Genomic DNA, 18,450 nt, shown 5'->3' on the forward strand with positions numbered 1-18,450 from the left:
AAACGAGATTGCCTCTGTTCCTGTTGTTCTCTTTTGTGTTTTATAACACGAGAGGAAGGTGGATTATCGTAACACTTTTTCGCCATAGAACTCTCTGCATTCTACAATTTCAAATGAGTGGGGTCGGCACGCGAACGCATGTGAGCGTGTGTCCTCCCTCACTCCCATTCCATTTGTTTAAATTCCCCACTCAGCTTCATCTGAAGTGGAATAAGGCTTTATACACAATACGTTGACGCAAACCTTATATTATGGTGCTGTCTTTTTCAACGTGTTGGCAACGCTTTGCCGTGGTGACTTGCATTACGTGCTCAAGAAACAAAGAGATGTGAAGTGGTTATGATGTTATAAAAAGTAGTTCAGTGAAACTCAATGCAATCGACGTTTATTCCTACTGTTTTTGGTACTTTCATTGCGTTATTTTAATGGCAAACAAGTATAAAACTCATTGATGTGCATATTACCTATAAAAGAATATTTTGCATTAATATTTTAATATTTCTCCTTGTCATTAATAGGCGTAGGAACATAGACTCTTTGTGCTGAAGGCGCGAAGATTGGCATTGGGGCGACACCATGGTTCACATAAGCAAGCGTGTATATTAATTCTGAAGGAAATCCGTGACAAAATTTATAATCCTTCACGCTGTAGCAAAATCTGTCGTATAAACAATTTCTTAAGTTAGTAAAGTTTCACGGAGTTTTTTTTTTTTTTTTTTTTTTTTTTTTTTTTTTTTTTAGTGAATGCCAACACATATAAATGAAATAATACAATTTAGCTTGAGACGACGAGATCATACATTGTGAAATCAATTGCGATGGCAGTGTAAAATGAACGAACCAACTTGAAAATAGAGTGTGAACAATGTATGTGATTAAACGAAGAATCCTCCACGGAGTGGTGAAACTAATGATATAAATATCTCCTACCGTCAAAGCAGTTTGACAATATTATCATTCCAGCGAAAATTAGAAAGATATCTGACAAAAGCACGATTCAGTTGTAACTTAGTGATTATACATCATAGATATCTATTACGCACTAGCTCACAGTGAATTGCCCCAATATTAATGAAAATATAGTGAAAGATTTGTAGCGATAGAAATTTATTAGTGTTACTATAAATTAATCGTATCTCAAATGATTTCATCTTAAATTCTCCAAGCAAGAGGTGCAAGGTAATGCAATCGAGAAGGAGGCTGAAATTCATCATCGTCGGAATTAATCCTTCGTCATTTTTTTTAATTTTTTATTATACATCAAAATGGGCTAGAAGGTTTTGAAAATATATCGAAATAAATTTATCAATAGAAATATATTGATGAAAGGTGCACGTAAGTAAATAGAACATGTGAATTACTTTTTGATCAAATAAAATTTACCCTATGTATTTGTTTTGTTTTCAGTTATCTTTTCCATGTTTCTTACATGAATCACCACAGGAATTCTTAGTATTATGTACAGGTATTTACGTATACTCTGCAAGCATAAAGGATTGACGCGTCGAGGATGGTGGGTATGCGGGAGTGCAACCTCAGTGTGAGTTTATTTTGGTTTGTGATTTAGTTAGGAGGCTTGCATGATTTACACTCTAACCACTATCACCTGCAGAGTGAAGTACTTGTTCCTTCTAACCACTAAGTCCGCTTTAAATACAAAAATAAATAGCCCGAACATTGGAAAGCGAACCCGGCCGGTCATACGCATGCGCAGTAAATACTATATGTTCAAATATGAGTGAGGTTGAAATAAAGCTACATCTGTTGTTAAATATTATATATATTGCGTTTCTTATCACAAAATGCAGGATAAATTCAGATATCTTTATTTGAAATTATTATCTTACTAGGGATTATATTGCGGTTGGATATTAGTGCAGTGAGAACAACCACCAATCACTGGTTATCGACCCACTGGTAGTCAGGTGGGTTTGTTTACATCTATTTTTTTCTAAGGCTGGCAACCGAGTATGTACAAATTTCTCATTTCGTGTTTAAATATTCTTCTCTATTCGTTCAAAAACATGACAAGAAAAATGTCCAGACAGCATTTAACTTCGTGTGTATCACTGTATTCAGACCAAGATTTTTGTCAACTCTAAAAACTGTAATAAGTCTTGGATTTGACAATTAAAAAACCTGACAATAAACCTGTAAAACTTTGTACCATGAAAATAAGCTCTTAAATTTGTGTTTTTCTTTTGATTTGATATTATATAATTCCATCTATGATCAAGATTTCCAACATTTAAGTCGAGTTTTGGGCTTTTCTTAATAATAACAAAAAGTTTAGGAAAACCAAAAATGAATCAAAAGATTGTCATCTTGGCCAATAATTAATTTTTGGATCAGGGGCCACAAAAGTTTTGAACAGCCCCTAAATCAATTTTTCGTATTTTCTACGGAATAAACACACCATACTGATTTAAATGATAGTTTGGGTTTGGCTACACCATATGTAGTTCTCCAGATATAAGGCGTATAAGAAAATTTTTGACTGAAATATATTGGATCAGGGGTCACACAATTTTTGAACGGCCCCTAAATCGAGTTTTCGTATTTTCTACGGAATAAGCACATCGTACTGAATGATAGTTTAGATTTGGCTACACTATATATAGTTCTCTAAATATAAGGCCTACAAAAAATTTTTGAAATATATTGGATCTTTTGATTAAAAAAAAAAATCTTTTGGTGCTGCTGGAGCAAGAATGTAGAACTCCCACGTTTTCAATTTTGTGCTCTGACTTCTGTGGATGTTTCTGTAAGTCTCAAGTGAAGAGATGTGCTCCTCTTAGTCTATTTCTGGTAGAAATCATTTTTGTCATTCCTATGTAGGACTCAATACAAGTGCACATTGCAGCATAGTCCACGATTTCGGGATTCATTTTCTTACAGGGCTTACATAGGAAGACAATTATGATATTAAAGGAGCCTTCAAAAAGGTAACAAAATATTTCAAACATAACACTCGAGCAAGTCCAAATATTTACATAAACTAGTAGAAGAGGACCATGGGTGCAAAGGTAAGCTTTCATATCGTAACTATATATAAAACTACATGAACTGACATAAAATAACTAGTACTTCCGGTTGACGTGGAAAGTTGAAATTTGACATGATTTCAGACTAACCCACAGGAAAATTGCCAAAAGTGAATATTTTTAATTTTTAGGGGGTATAAAGCGGGGATGAAGAAATTAATAATGTTATTTAAATGGACCTTTTTTTGGCGGGGGGGATCTATAACCTCAAGTTTTAGGTATTTGGAATTGGAATAAAAGGTTTAAATTCGGTATGCTTGAACGTTTTATTTATTTACTGGATTATTTACCAAAATCACTAAAAATAATAATTTCCAACTTTAGAGTGGTTTTATGAGGAACCGAAAATTCTTTCCCATGTTATTTATATGAGACACCATCTACATCCCATAATGTTTAGGCACTTTCGGATTAGAATGATGAAATTTGGCATGATTATAGCCTTCCGGGACTAACCCACAGGAAAATTACCAAAAGTGAATATTTTTAGTTTTTAAGAGGTCTAAAGGGGAATGAAGAAATTCCCATGTTATTTAAATGGGCGTTTTCTTGGGATACAAAATCTTATATTTCAGATAGTTGAAAGAGGAAAAGAATCTTGAAATTCGGTAGAATTGTGGATTTAACAAGTGCGAGCTCGCAGGCCGAGCAAACGCAGGGGTCTGGAGGCGAAGCGCCCAGCTAAACAAAGGTTTGTTGTGATAAACTCATTTGTGCATTATTTTTGGTGTATCCAATTCAGACAATTTAGTTCCTTTTTATTTTAAAAAGACTGCTATATTTGCACCAGCGCTATGCATTCTCGCACGGATAGCAACATCCAGCAGACGATGCAGCCGACGGCCTTGGCAACCAACGTCAACCAATCACAGTCCTATCTGCGATTACGTCATCTGGTAGGGGTAGCTCGCGCAAACAGCGAGAACAAGAGAGAAACCACGGGAAGCAGCCACCATTCGGCGCCGGAAAGAAAAAGCATAAGAAACCTTTTCGAACATCTCTGCAATAGGAAAAAATGTGCTAGAAATATCAAATCAATGCATCCATTCATATATACGTGTATGTAGAACATCCATACCAATTATTGTAATAATACTAATCCCTTTCTAATTTGAGAGTATGTAAGTATGTTATTTTAGTAAATATAAACTTCTATTCGTGTGTTTCATTTACGATAGATGTGTATGGAAAAGTACTGCCTCATGTTCTTTGCCTTGTCTTGCATGGTGCAATATATTGATATAAGTAAATTTTTAGACTGTTCAATTAATTTTCATGTTAAATGATGCTGAAGTTTTGTTTTGTCTATCAATTTAAAGTTATTATTTGAATTTTCACCTATGTGTAGTTAGCGGTGGAAGAAGCTATCGTTTGTGATAACTTGTTTCTTCGTTAATGCTCGGAACAAAAATTCAATTAATGACTATCTAATGTAATGTTTGCTCTACTTGGATTACCATCCTATGGAGTAAATGTCACGTAGTTTTGTTATTATTATAAGATGCACCCACACCGTCTATCAGGAAATATGAAGCCAAGATGTTTGTATAGTTTATAACTCACCTTTCCTAATTTCATCCTAAGCCCAGTCCAGATCTTATAGTACCTATAAATTCAGAAGAAAGTATCAGCAAAAAAAAAACTTTAGGATTTAGGAATTAGATTTCTGGGCTTTCAGCACCTATGGCCATGTTAACTCGTCACATATGAGGGATAACGTCCCTCGGCGATCACACTTTCCGGCTAAAGGGAAGGAAGAAAGGACTGAGGAAGGAGGGAAATGGCCTGGGACCTATACGTTATGTACCACCCCGGCATTTGCCTGGTGTAAATGAGGAAAACCTTATTCAGGATGGCTGGCCTGAAAAAGCTGTCAAATCTTTTTGATCGAGTGTCCCCATCGGGAATCTATCAAAACTTCAGTCCTCAAGAAAAATAAGGTCGTGTAAAGTTAGAAGGCAAATAAAATTATGTGTCTTTTGCACAATATTCTCACCTTTCTAGGTATAAAATAATTTTATAAAGCGTGAATATCTACCTTTTCGTGACTTCTTCCACGAGCTCCGAACATGTTTGCAAAAACTGTTTATCTTCATCCGTTCTGGCATCTTCTGGTTTCTGTAGAATAGCTGAGATCTGAAAAGACAAAAATAAGTTGAATGCCTTCTACCATTTGCTCTCTTCAAATGTAATTTAATTGAAAGGACTCGAATACTGCTCATTCCAGTTTTAAACAACTGAGTAACGTAGTTAGGGAGAGTGCAATGTAGCTAATTCACTCAAATCAACTGATTCTTAAGGAATCAGCTGCCCAGAAATAAACAATGAATGACGAATATAGAAAGAACAATATATAAACCCTTTACGATCCTGGCTTTTCAAAGTAAATTTTAGACTTTCAATCAAGCCGCTACTACTTCACTGTTATATATCGTAGGATTATGGTTCATACTTTTTTTTTTCCACAATAGAGCAACCTTTCCAACGGTACTACTTGTTGTCCGTATCATACACCTGAAACGGGAAAATCGGGAGCTTTTCCGAAAACAACTTTTTTCAAAAATTCTGCGTCCGGGCCTATGTTGATGTAGGGATCTCAAAATCACTGGGAAAATATGCAGTTGCGTACACAATGCATGTGCAAAATTACAATGTGAGATCTTCAAAATTACTTTTTTTTTTTTTTGAAAATCTCAACACGACGTTATGTAAAATTTTTCTAAAACAAGACTACTGTCACCGGATCATGGTTCATACCTCATTCTCTTCAGAATAAAGCAACCTTTCAAGGAATACCACTCGCATGCCCATATAATACACCAGAAACGGGAAAATCCGGGAAATTTTTCAAAAAAAAAAAAAAGTTTTGAAACCTTTGGTGCCCTCCGGTCCGGGTTGACGTAGAGATCTTAAAAAAAAAAAAAAAAAAAAAAAATAGTTACAGGTGTATACAATGCGTATACGAAATTTCAATGTGATACCTTAAAAGCTAAGGGCGCGAAAAGATTTTAAAAAATGCCTCAAGGAAAAAATGTGATGTCCCGCCCCCGTCCCCACTTGGCGCCACCAAGTTGACCCTCTGGTTCCAGAACCCATCTGGGGTGCTCTTTGGTCCAAGTCTGACTTGACCAATAATAATAAAATAAAATAAATAAATAAATAATAATAAAAAAACAAAGCTTTAAATGCGTTATAGCACCTAAAAAAGGCAGTTAAAGACAACACTGCTTTATGGTACGAAAACGTACCATGGATCGTAAAAGGGTTAACACCTATGGCCTGAGCGGGATCAGAACTTATGTAGATGTTGGTGTTCGAAAACAAACGCTGACTGTTGTGTGGGTCATTTTAACGCAACTTTTGCATTCTCATTCATTAAATGAGTGTTCTCTGACACTTTCTTCGGTAACGTGTAAAAGCTGCTAAACTACACGCTTTGATATGGTTCCTCCCTTCCTGCGGAATTTTTCTGTAATCTCACTACTTACAAGCTGTAGGTTTTTTTTTTTTTTTTTTTTTCGCTTTTTGGAAAAGTGTGTTGTACAAATCTTAGATCTTTATTCTTCTTTGAATTAAGCAAACACGAAATATATCTCAGATAACTGTTAATCACATCTTACTATCTACATGAACGCATGTACTAGCAAATACAAGTAGCCTACATCAACTGAAATCAATTCTCTATACGGGTACAACAAGGTGGTATTCTATCACCATATCTTTTTATAATATAGATGGATAATATAATTAACAACAACAATATTTTTAACACTTATCCATATGCGATCTAGTGACAGAAGCATTATGAAATGAAATCTTTGAATTTAATATTCCACGATTATGCAATTTAGGCTAAAGAAAGGCGAACTGTTAAGACAAGTGAATGAGGATAGAGGGATCGGTGGAATGAGAAAGTGGGAGGAAACGAGAGTACCCCGAGAAAACCCACAGACACGATGTTGTCCAGCACAAACCTACTTGGTCGGAAATCGAACCAGGGATCCCACGTATGCAGTGGTAAGCGCTCTACCACTGAGCCATCGTTTCCCCCTACAGATGCATTATGAATTATCATCTGCAATATATCAGATGCATTATGAATTATCATCTGCGATATATCAGATGCACCTACAATATATCAGATGCATTATGAATTATCATCTGCAATATATCAGATGCATTATGAATTATCATCTGCAATATATCAGATGCATTATGAATTATCATCTGCGATATATCAGATGCACCTACAATATATCAGATGCATTATGAATTATCATCTGCAATATATCAGATGCATTATGAATTATCATCTGCGATATATCAGATGCACCTACAATATATCAGATGCATTATGAATTATCATCTGCAATATATCAGATGCATTATGAATTATCATCTGCGATATATCAGATGCACCTACAATATATCAGATGCATTATGAATTATCATCTGCGATATATCAGATGCACCTACAATATATCAGATGCATTATGAATTATCATCTGCAATATATCAGATGCATTATGAATTATCATCTGCGATATATCAGATGCACCTACAATATATCAGATGCATTATGAATTATCATCTGCAATATATCAGATGCATTATGAATTATCATCTGCAATATATCAGATGCATTATGAATTATCATCTGCGATATATCAGATGCACCTACAATATATCAGATGCATTATGAATTATCATCTGCAATATATCAGATGCATTATGAATTATCATCTGCGATATATCAGATGCACCTACAATATATCAGATGCATTATGAATTATCATCTGCAATATATCAGATGCATTATGAATTATCATCTGCGATATATCAGATGCACCTACAATATATCAGATGCATTATGAATTATCATCTGCAATATATCAGATGCATTATGAATTATCATCTGCAATATATCAGATGCATTATGAATTATCATCTGCAATATATCAGATGCACCTACAATATATCAGATGCATTATGAATTATCATCTGCAATATATCAGATGCATTATGAATTATCATCTGCAATATATCAGATGCATTATGAATTATCATCTGCAATATATCAGATGCACCTACAATATATCAGATGCATTATGAATTATCATCTGCAATATATCAGATGCATTATGAATTATCATCTGCGATATATCAGATGCACCTACAATATATCAGATGCATTATGAATTATCATCTGCAATATATCAGATGCATTATGAATTATCATCTGCAATATATCAGATGCATTATGAATTATCATCTGCAATATATCAGATGCATTATGAATTATCATCTGCGATATATCAGATGCACCTACAATATATCAGATGCATTATGAATTATCATCTGCAATATATCAGATGCATTATGAATTATCATCTGCAATATATCAGATGCACCTACAATATATCAGATGCATTATGAATTATCATCTGCAATATATCAGATGGATCTGCAAGATATCAGATGCATTATGAATTATCATCTGCAATATATCAGATGCATTATGAATTATCATCTGCAATATATCAGATGCATTATGAATTATCATCTGCAATATATCAGATGCACCTACAATATATCAGATGCATTATGAATTATCATCTGCAATATATCAGATGGATCTGCAAGATATCAGATGCATTATGAATTATCATCTGCAATATATCAGATGCATTATGAATTATCATCTGCAATATATCAGATGCATTATGAATTATCATCTGCAATATATCAGATGGATCTGCAAGATATCAGATGCATTATGAATTATCATCTGCAATATATCAGATGCATTATGAATTATCATCTGCAATATATCAGATGGATCTGCAAGATATCAGATGCATTATGAATTATCATCTGCAATATATCAGATGCATTATGAATTATCATCTGCAATATATCAGATGCATTATGAATTATCTGATATGCAATATATCAGATGAGGAGGAAGAATTATCTTCTGCAATATATCAGATGAGAAGGAAGAATTATCATCTGCAATATACCAGATGCATTATGAATTATCATCTGCAATTGACAACTCACTCTTCCTCCTCAAGCAGGGACCATTTGTAAATGCACATCCTCTTATTTCTTTATTCCCATAGTGTTACATTGTTAATTCTTTCAAGTACATTCTTGTTGAACTTGAGAGGAAAAAATGAAAGAAACGAAACTAGTAATTCGCAAAGAAACGTAAAAAGTAATCAACCTCAGTGTATGGTTGATTATTTTCTACTGTGCCTGTTGTTTTGAATGGTTGCTAAACATGGTCGCTTACTCTGAGGGTAGAACGTAGGCTGAAAGTATTTGAGAATAAAATTCTAAGACAAATTCTTAGAATAAAATTCTAAGACAAACATTCGGATCCAAGTGGAACGGGAATCAGGAATGGCGGGAATTTCATACATAATTTATACGTTTACCAAACATTGGTAGGGTCATCAAGTCTAGGAGGGTCAGGTGGGCAAGTCATGTAGCCAGAATGGAAGAACGCAGAAACGCTTTCAAAATTTTAACTCGAAATCCATTCGGAAAACGACCATCAGAAAGACCTAGACGCAAACGTGAGGACAATGTTAACATGACTTTCAGAAATAGGAATACGAAGCGGAAACTGGATCCAATTATCTAAAGACAGAAGTCAATGGAAAGCTTTTGTGAACGCGGCATTGAACCTCTGTTCCATAGGCCATAGAGTTAGGTAATCATTCTTTACAAATGAAGGGTAAGGGTAAAAAACAAGGAATGTCCATGTGTGTGCTTTATCGGGTACTTTGTCCTATCTGTTGGTGACTCTTGGTACTATTTGACTGTATATGTATGCCTGCGTAGATGTAAAAATATCCATGTAAAAAAGAGCAAAAGATTTGACTAACCCTATACGGTACTTTTTTTTACGTGCTTTTCAATATTAAAACGCCGTTTTCTCGAAAACAGTTTTGTGACCTTCTTTTTTCCCCCTTACCCTTCAAATTGATATTGCAGACGGTTTCGATGAATTAATTACCTTCATAATTATCATCAATTCGATATTAATCATAACCGTCCGCAATATTAGTTTATAAAAGACGACTTAAGGTAAGATTGTTTAACTCGGTAATATATATATATATATATATATATATATTAATGAAACGAATATATATTATTGAATTTGCAGCTACAGAGGATTTGGTGTGTACAAAAATCAATTCTTTTCTCCTTTCATTAACACATATGAAATTACACTCGTCAAAAAGTGTTCTCAATACACAGATGGTGACCAGAAAAATGGAAACACCTGAACGAAATTGCAACTTACCAGATTAATATGGTGTCGGGTCACCTTTCGCCTTCAGAACAGCCTTGATGCGACGTGGGATGGAGGCATAGAGGTCGTGAATGGTAGCAAGTGGAATTTTACACCATTCCTCGTGCAGGGCATCGGCCAGTTCTGTGAGAGAGGATGGAGGTGGAAATCGTCGCCGGAGTCGTGTTTCCAAGACGGACCACTGATGTTCAATTATGTTGAGATCTGGATACTGGGCGGGCCAGGGGAGGTGTTGAACTTCATCCCGATGTTCCTCAAACCACGCTGCAACAACGCCAGCTGTGTGAATGGGTGCATTATCATCCTGGAAGATGGCGTCAACATCAACAACATCCGGACCATAGGATGCAAGTGGTCTCCTAAAATTGCGACATAATCGTTGGCAGTGATTCGTCCGCTAAGTGTGACCACAGGACCCAATGAAAACCATGATATGGCGGCCCACAACATCACCGAGCCGCCGCCATGTTTCACAGTTGGGCGGAGACACTGCAGATCATAAGCTTCTTTGGGCGTTCTCCACACATAAACACGGCCCGTGGTTGGGAATAGGGTGAAGGATGACTCATCCGACCATATCACACGTTTCCTGTCCTCAACGGTCAAGTTGCATGGTCGTAGCACCATTTGCGGCGTGCGAAAGCGTTATGGTCCCTGATGAGCGGTTTGACCTGTGCAACACGATCCCGTAAGTTCATGTCATGTAATTCGCGGCGGACTGTGATTGTCGAAACAGGGTGGGGGAGGTGCTGATTGAGTTCCTCCGTCACTTGCTCCGCAGTGGCACGACGGTTTTGCGTGACAATGCGCTTTAATACCCGGCGTGACTTGTCACTCATGATTTTCTTCCGCCCACTGTTCCGCTTCCCCGATGTGGTTTTCCCGTGTGTTGTGTAGGCCGTCATCACCTTCGACACTATCCCACGCGACACACCTAACACAGTAGCCACTGCCGTCACACTCACTCCACATAACCGCGCACCAACAATTTGCCCTCTTTGAAAATCTGAGAGGTCTCCCATTTTACACTACCTCCGTCTGCTGCAGCCACTGGACACTGCTGTTCCACTGCGCCTGACGTAGTATGGAGACCGACCTAACACACCACCACCACCGGTCCGGCGCTGCGGGCGCCACGACACCACTGCCAACCCATACATCTGACGTGTTGCCAACTACAGGTGTTTCCATTTTTCTGATCACCATCTGTATGGACACTAGCTTGTCCAAGTACAGCAGAAGTCTATGGTACAAGTCACTTGGTCTGAGAGGAGAGCACCGACCTCGAAAGTGTGTGGCTGTTCTGGGAGACGTAGTGGTTAACGCATCGGCAGGGTATGCCGGAGGACACGGGTTCGAGCCTCGGTCGTTATTCACTTTTTCACTCTTTGTTATTTAGTTAAAAGATCCTTGCACGTAAATAAAGAAAAAACGAAAGTCACAATAATAAGAAGAAATTACGTAAAATTTACATAATAGATACGGAACTAGAACGCATACACATCTTCAAGTAGTTATTAGTAGTTATAAGCAAAAATTAGGGAGTTAATACAGAACTAAATGGAGAATATTAAACGCACCTAAACTTTACTAAGTAGATAGCCCTCATTGGTCTAGTGAGTAGTGCGCATGGTCTAGCGGGATACCATAAAATTAGAACCCACTGCGGTGATTCGGATTCCATTTTAAAATGTAGGTTCAATCTTAGATGACCTCGGTGCTGAAGTAGGACTTCAATAAACAAACAAAATATACTAAGCAGGTGACTTCTGATACAGAAAGAAAATAATGAAATCTTCGAGTTTTACGTCCCAGTGTAAGCTGCCAGCCCCACCAACTGTTTTGCATATCAAAATGTAAATATAGTAATTCACATATATAATTTAATATAATTTAAAAGCCAAATTAAGTAATAATTTTAATTATATTAGGATTAATTCAGACATATAAATATGTATAAATGGAAGTATTTATATACAAAACTGGTATTCATATTACTTAAAAAAAATCTGTCTAAGAAGCGCTCATCTTCACACACAAATTTTCAACTTTCGCATCACGCAAGAGGAAAATTCGAGAAGCCAAGAGTTCAATAACCTTTGAGCTAACATAGTTGCTAACCCAAAGTAAGACGCATGTCCAAAAAGAAGCAGGTTTGTAACGTATATTCTATAAGGAACAGACATCAGAAAAATGAAATGAAGTTAGAAGCATTGACTAGCAACTATTGTTACATCCAAACTCAACTCTATTGTTAGCGGGTACACACTTTAATGCTAAATTTTTGTGACAATAGGTGCTAAAAATCCAATCTGATCTGTATTTTCACACCTCTGAGAAAAACCGTTAGGTAAAGTTTGGCTGGTAAGCGAGCCTGACCGAAGAAAAAGAAAGAAAACATAGCGTTTATGTCAGGAGTACCAGATTTAAAGAGTATATTATTAATAAGTAATATTTAATATTAAAATGTTTTTGGAAATTCCGATACCAGTTAAGAAAAATGTTTTACGCGACCCTGCATCGTATTTGGTTTCCCCACATGCTTCCAATTCACTCGAAAAGATTTTTCTCAGCCACCCTTGGAGGGTGTCGAGTGGTATGTCTGGAGGGAGGAGCTAGCAGACAACTCACCACAAAGACGTTTTTTTTTTTTTTTTTCATCCAACCTCGAAAAAGATGACAACTCCAAGGACCTACAAAAATAAGTAAAGTACTCATATACTTTATTATAGGTGTGATTATTATTTGTTGTATGTAAACATTTCATAGTCAATTTAAAAAAAAAAAATGTAAAAGGAAAAACAGAAGCAGACAGGTCCAACATTTCCCGCCTGCAAGAAGGTAATTTTAGAACCTGCCACTAGAGTGCACTAAACACCAGAGACACAAAACGTCTGCCTGGAGATTCCTAACGGGTCTCTACGACTAGTAAACAAGATATAAAATCGTGATTTAATAAAATTGTAATAATTGTTTGGTATAAAAGACATACTGGGAGTGTGTGGATAAACTCTAAGTGTACGTATAGATACAGAAAATGGAGTGACAGTATGTAAATTTTAAATTATTTACAAATTTGTCGCCGGCTCAACGCGGGTGGCACATCACAAAGGGAAAAGGTCAACAACCCCAAAAACAATGAAGGTAGAGAGAATCTCTACGACTTTTGAGAGACAACCAGCGGAAGTAAATATTGAAGCTCAAGGCATAAACAGTTAGTTCTTAGTTAACCACCGGTCCGTTCACCTCAAGCACATAATCATTCTAGTTGGAAGTTGTGTTTAGTTCGGATTATGAAGTGCGGTCCAGATAGTGTAGTTAATACTTTGATTGACACGCCGAAAAATCTCAACAAAGTGTTTCACTATTATAAACAATAATTATAATAATAATAACTATCAATTACTATTGATTATCGTTACTTTTCAGAAAATTAATTTTGTTTGATAACCGCTAGTGAAACTCAATCAATAAATTAACATGAAACATGAATCAGGTGAAGTGTAATGAACAGTGTAACTACTAGCCTGTTGTTGTGTTTCATCTTGTGTTCGTTCGGCGCTATTAATTCTCGATAGACACGACGACAAAATCTCAGGGCGAGAAGAACTTCGCTATAAATACCTTGAAAAAAAAAAAAAAAAAAATATCATGCTAACCTAGTAAATGGAAGGTGGTAACATCAAAGATCGCGAAGAGAGAAAATCACATAGTCCAGAAAATTAATACAAGCAAAAAACATCGAAAGCAGTAGCGTCTAACTGGAGTGACGAAGACTTATTCCAGAAGAGAAGAGGACTACATACAGTGAAAGTGTAGTGACAATACAGTGAAAATAGAAATGCTTAAAAAAAAAAAAAAAAAAGGCTTAACATAAAGTGCACACATTATGATCGATCGATCCCAGTTTATTTGCTTACAAAGAAAATTTTTTTGTGTAGAAAAAGATGTATAGTGTTTGTTAGTGTCCGTGACTTAGTGTTCAATAAAATAGATATTCGTAAGTCTATCTTGGAGTGGTGATCTTTTAGATGTCCAGGTTCCTAGAGGCAGAGGTGAGTACCATTGTATATTTGCTTATCTCTCTTTCAGATGTGCCGCTTGGCCGGGTCCAAGAGAGGCTGTGAACACTCTTTCCCAGTCTTCATTTAAATTTTTTATCTGATGATAGAAGATCCTCTGGTAAGGGGATGGCAGAGAAAATTCAGTTCTAAAGGCCATAACCAGGGGAAGTCGTCAAAGGGGCAAGACGACTATAAAATATGAACTCACGTGGGAGGAGGATATTGATTTCTGTAAAAGAAGATTAAAATTAATTATCTAAATTTTTTTTTTGGTTCAACTGTGTCAGATTTCTTATGAAATCCAATTCTAGTTTTTTTTTTTTTTTTTTGGTTAAGCAGATTATCTTATTTAATATATCTGCTAAGGGAATTACAGGTGTCAATATTTCCTCCACCCATCTCTCATGTGCTGGAAATTTGAGAATATATTCTTTGTGATGGCTTCAGGTGACCATGCAAACGCAATCATCCAGCTTTGAGCATGAGAGAACCCTTTACATAGGGACTATCCAGAGTGATGCCCTTAACACCAGGGTTATGCCAACTAGGCTAAAGGAGACAGCAATGATGAGAAATGAATGAAATGGTGGAGTGAAGACAGTGGGAGCAAACGGGAGAACCCTGAGAAAACTCACGCACACGGTGTTTGTCCACCACAAAGTTCACTTGGCACGTGCTGGGATCGAACCAGACACCATGTATCAGAGGTGAACGCTCTACCACTGCGCCTCCAGGGACAAAGAAATAAGAGCCAAGACAACACTGTCAGTATACCGGACTTCATGAATACCTACACCCTCGTGCAGTGAGAAATAGAAGCTAAATTTTACGGCAGTGGAAATGAATTGTCTAAAAAGAATTTTGGTGAAACGTTGAACAATTACAATTAAAATGGTTGGGCCATGTTATAAAAATTGATAATACAAAGGTTCCTGAAAATCTTGATAATTTAAGGTCGAAAAGAATAAGAAAGGCAAGCAAGTATCATCTGTCTCCTTGGAGAAATTACACTAGGAACTCAACTTCAACAAAATTACGAAGATAAAAAAAAAGTCGTTAAATATTCGTCACGAACGTAGAACTTGCAATAAACTTATAGTTATTCTATTCTTAGAGGTAACGGTAGATTTATTGCCTCATTTGTATGTTGCTATTTGGTCTAGGAATTAATTCGTGCGGGTGGACAAGAGATGGCGCAGCGAACGAAGCGTCCCACAGTTCCGTGTATCCACACATGTGTTGCAAACCCCTGTCATCGCGTATCGTTCGTAGTATAGGGCAGTGGATTAAAGCGTCAACAACACCAGTTTGTAGTTAAGTGAACATGGCGCAATTTGTGCCTGATAAAGTGTTTTTGCGGGGTGTCCTGCTGCATTACTTTAACATGCAGAAAAGTGCGACTGAAAGTCATCGTATTTTGGTGGAAGTGTATGGTGACCATGCTCTAGTTGAGCGAACGTGTCAGAAGTGGTTTGCACGGTGTAGAAGTGGTGATTTCGGCTTGGCAGACCAAGAGCGAGCTGGACAGCCAAAAAAATTTCAAGACGAAGAATTGACAGCATTGCTCGAGCAGGATTCGTGTCAAACGCAGGAACAACTTGCAGCAGCATTAGGCGTTGATCAAACAACAGTCTCCAAACTTTTGAAAGCCATGGGAATGATTCAAAAGATGTCACATTGGGTTCCACATGAATTGAAAGACAGAGACGTTGAAAGACGAAAAACCATTTGCGAATTGCTGCTTCAACGACAGAGCAGAAAGGGGTTTCTGCATCGAATTATTACGGGTGATGAGAAGTGGATCCATTACGAGAACCCTAAAAGAAAAAAGGCCTGGGTGAAACCAGGTGAACCAGGTCCATCACAACCAAAACGAGATATTCACTGTGCAAAGGTTATGCTGTGCATATGGTGGGATATGAAAGGTGTGGTGTACTATGAGCTGCTGCAACCGGGTGAAACTATGAATGGAGAACGTTATCGACGACAATTAATGCGTTTGAAGCAAGCTCTGGCCAGAACACGACCAGAATGGGAGAACAGACATGATAAACTTATTGTTCAACATGATAACGCTCTCCCACATGTCGCAAAACCGGTCAAAACCTATTTAGAAAATGTCGGATGGGAAGTTTTACCCCACCCGCCGTATTCACCAGACGTTGCTCCTTCGGACTACTACTTGTTCGATTGCATGAACAACGATTTGATTGGACAGCGGTTTACTTCTTCAGAAGATATCGAAACATGGGTCTCTGACTGGATCGCTTCCAAGGATGAGGACTTCTTTCGCCACGGAATCCGTACATTGCCTGACAGATGGGCGAAAGTGGTGGCTAGCGATGGACAATATTTTTCTTAAGGTATTTATGTATTTTGTGTTTGTACTACAGCTTCAATGTGTGCGTACCAACCGCACGAATTAATTCCTAGACCAAATACAATAATATATATAACTTACTATATTGACGCTACTGGTAAAATTTAATACTCATTTACAAATCAAACGGGTTGTAATCTTGTGTACCCTTCTTTTCGCTTTTGGAATAAAATTTCAGTTCGTAAGCAAAGCGACCCTAACATAGTTAACTTCTTATATTACAAGGTTAGAAGAGTTAGTTAACCAATCTTGTTAAAAAGGAATCAGTGATATCTTGCGTTTGGCTCATAAAAGAATACTTATTAGTCAGGAATAAAAGTGAGGGAGAACGCAGGGGGATGACGTCCGTGGCGTCCCCCACTTTCTAAAAAAATTACAATAGGCAAAGATAGGCATGAGGGACGGCGTGGCACCATGCGTCCCCCTAACTTTTCAGATCCACTTTTGCCCCTATTAGTATTATTTACGGAGAATATTTAGCAGAAGAGGACTAGATATCTTTTCTAAAAATGTTACAATTTCGGTAGTTTCTGTTCACATTAGGTTAGGTTAAGTTAGGTCGAAAATGGTAGAATTTCGTTTATTTCTATTAATATTAGGTTAGTTTAGTTTTGAGTTGGATTTGGTTAGGTTATGTTAGATCTAAGTACTTGTATCTTCCGTTTTTTCTGTAAATTTTGTATTTTTTAACGTACTTCTGGATCCTTTCTGCTAAACATTTACCTTATTCATTTTGAGGGCGATATTTATATTATTTCTAGTACAAAGGAGATAAACTGAATGGTATCATTCATTTTCATTTTTCTTAACTTCATTAAATGAAGATAAATTTAAAAAGTCGTGGAACAGCGTCATGGCCTTTAAATTCACGTAAAAATTAGTACGAATAAACAGCTTATTATCCTTACTTATCATTAATTATTTATAAATAATGCAAAATCTGGTAAGCAATCTTCACTGTACAAAAATCAATAAAAATTTACTTTCGTACATTTACATTATTACACTATTTTTAAAATTTTAGTATTAGTATACTCAGTAACCAAAAAACTTTTTAGCCAAAATTGCATAGGTCAACATCCCTCAATTAATTAACACGGTTACTTTCACATCCCACTCAGGCTTGGATTTTATCTTTCTTTTTTCACTCGTTATTGTTGACACAAAATGCTATAAATTATTATTTTAATCATTCTCTACCAGAAGCATAATAACCTGTTTGTATGTTGCTGTCCTCTCTTCTTTCACCCAATGATTTTTTATCTGTGTAGTCCTTCGACGAGTATATACTGTCTGATTCTCACTTCTCTCTTCCATGTTTACAAAACGTCGTCGTCCTCGTTGACTGGAGTGTGGAGATGCGGAAGAAAAAGAAGGCCGAGGTGACGGGAAAAAAAGGACGAATGAAATTTATGAGGAAGAACAATGGAGCACAAACTGACGATCGATTAGTGTCTACATGCTTTTGTATATCTATGGCGCTGTCTATAGTGATTCTTCTGTCGCACAAACGAAACAAAAATAGTAATAACAATATTTATATTCAAATACGATCTTAAAACTCTACTGTGGGTAATCGAGACTTGTTATTTTTTAAGTTGGCGATATGTGTTATATATACTTAACCACAAA

General features: G+C 36.6%; 1 protein-coding gene across 1 annotated transcript in view; it reads right to left on the reverse strand.

The window, feature by feature from the left end:
• The window catches only part of Sirt7 (sirtuin 7), a 70,128-nt gene extending 51,919 nt beyond the window's left edge, over window positions 1–18,209 (reverse strand). Inside the window, exons 1-2 of the mRNA XM_081732144.1 lie at window positions 18,034–18,209; window positions 5,083–5,180 (exon numbers count right to left, since the gene is read on the reverse strand). Of these exons, the coding sequence (XP_081588270.1) occupies window positions 5,083–5,180; window positions 18,034–18,135 (200 nt within the window). The 5' untranslated portion in view covers window positions 18,136–18,209. The remainder of the gene's footprint in view (window positions 1–5,082; window positions 5,181–18,033) is intronic.
• Between the last annotated feature and the right edge of the window lie 241 nt (window positions 18,210–18,450).

This window comes from Thermobia domestica, chromosome 11, assembly GCF_964235325.1.
Source record: "Thermobia domestica chromosome 11, izTheDome1.hap1.1, whole genome shotgun sequence".
Taxonomy (NCBI): Eukaryota; Metazoa; Arthropoda; class Insecta; order Zygentoma; family Lepismatidae; genus Thermobia; species Thermobia domestica.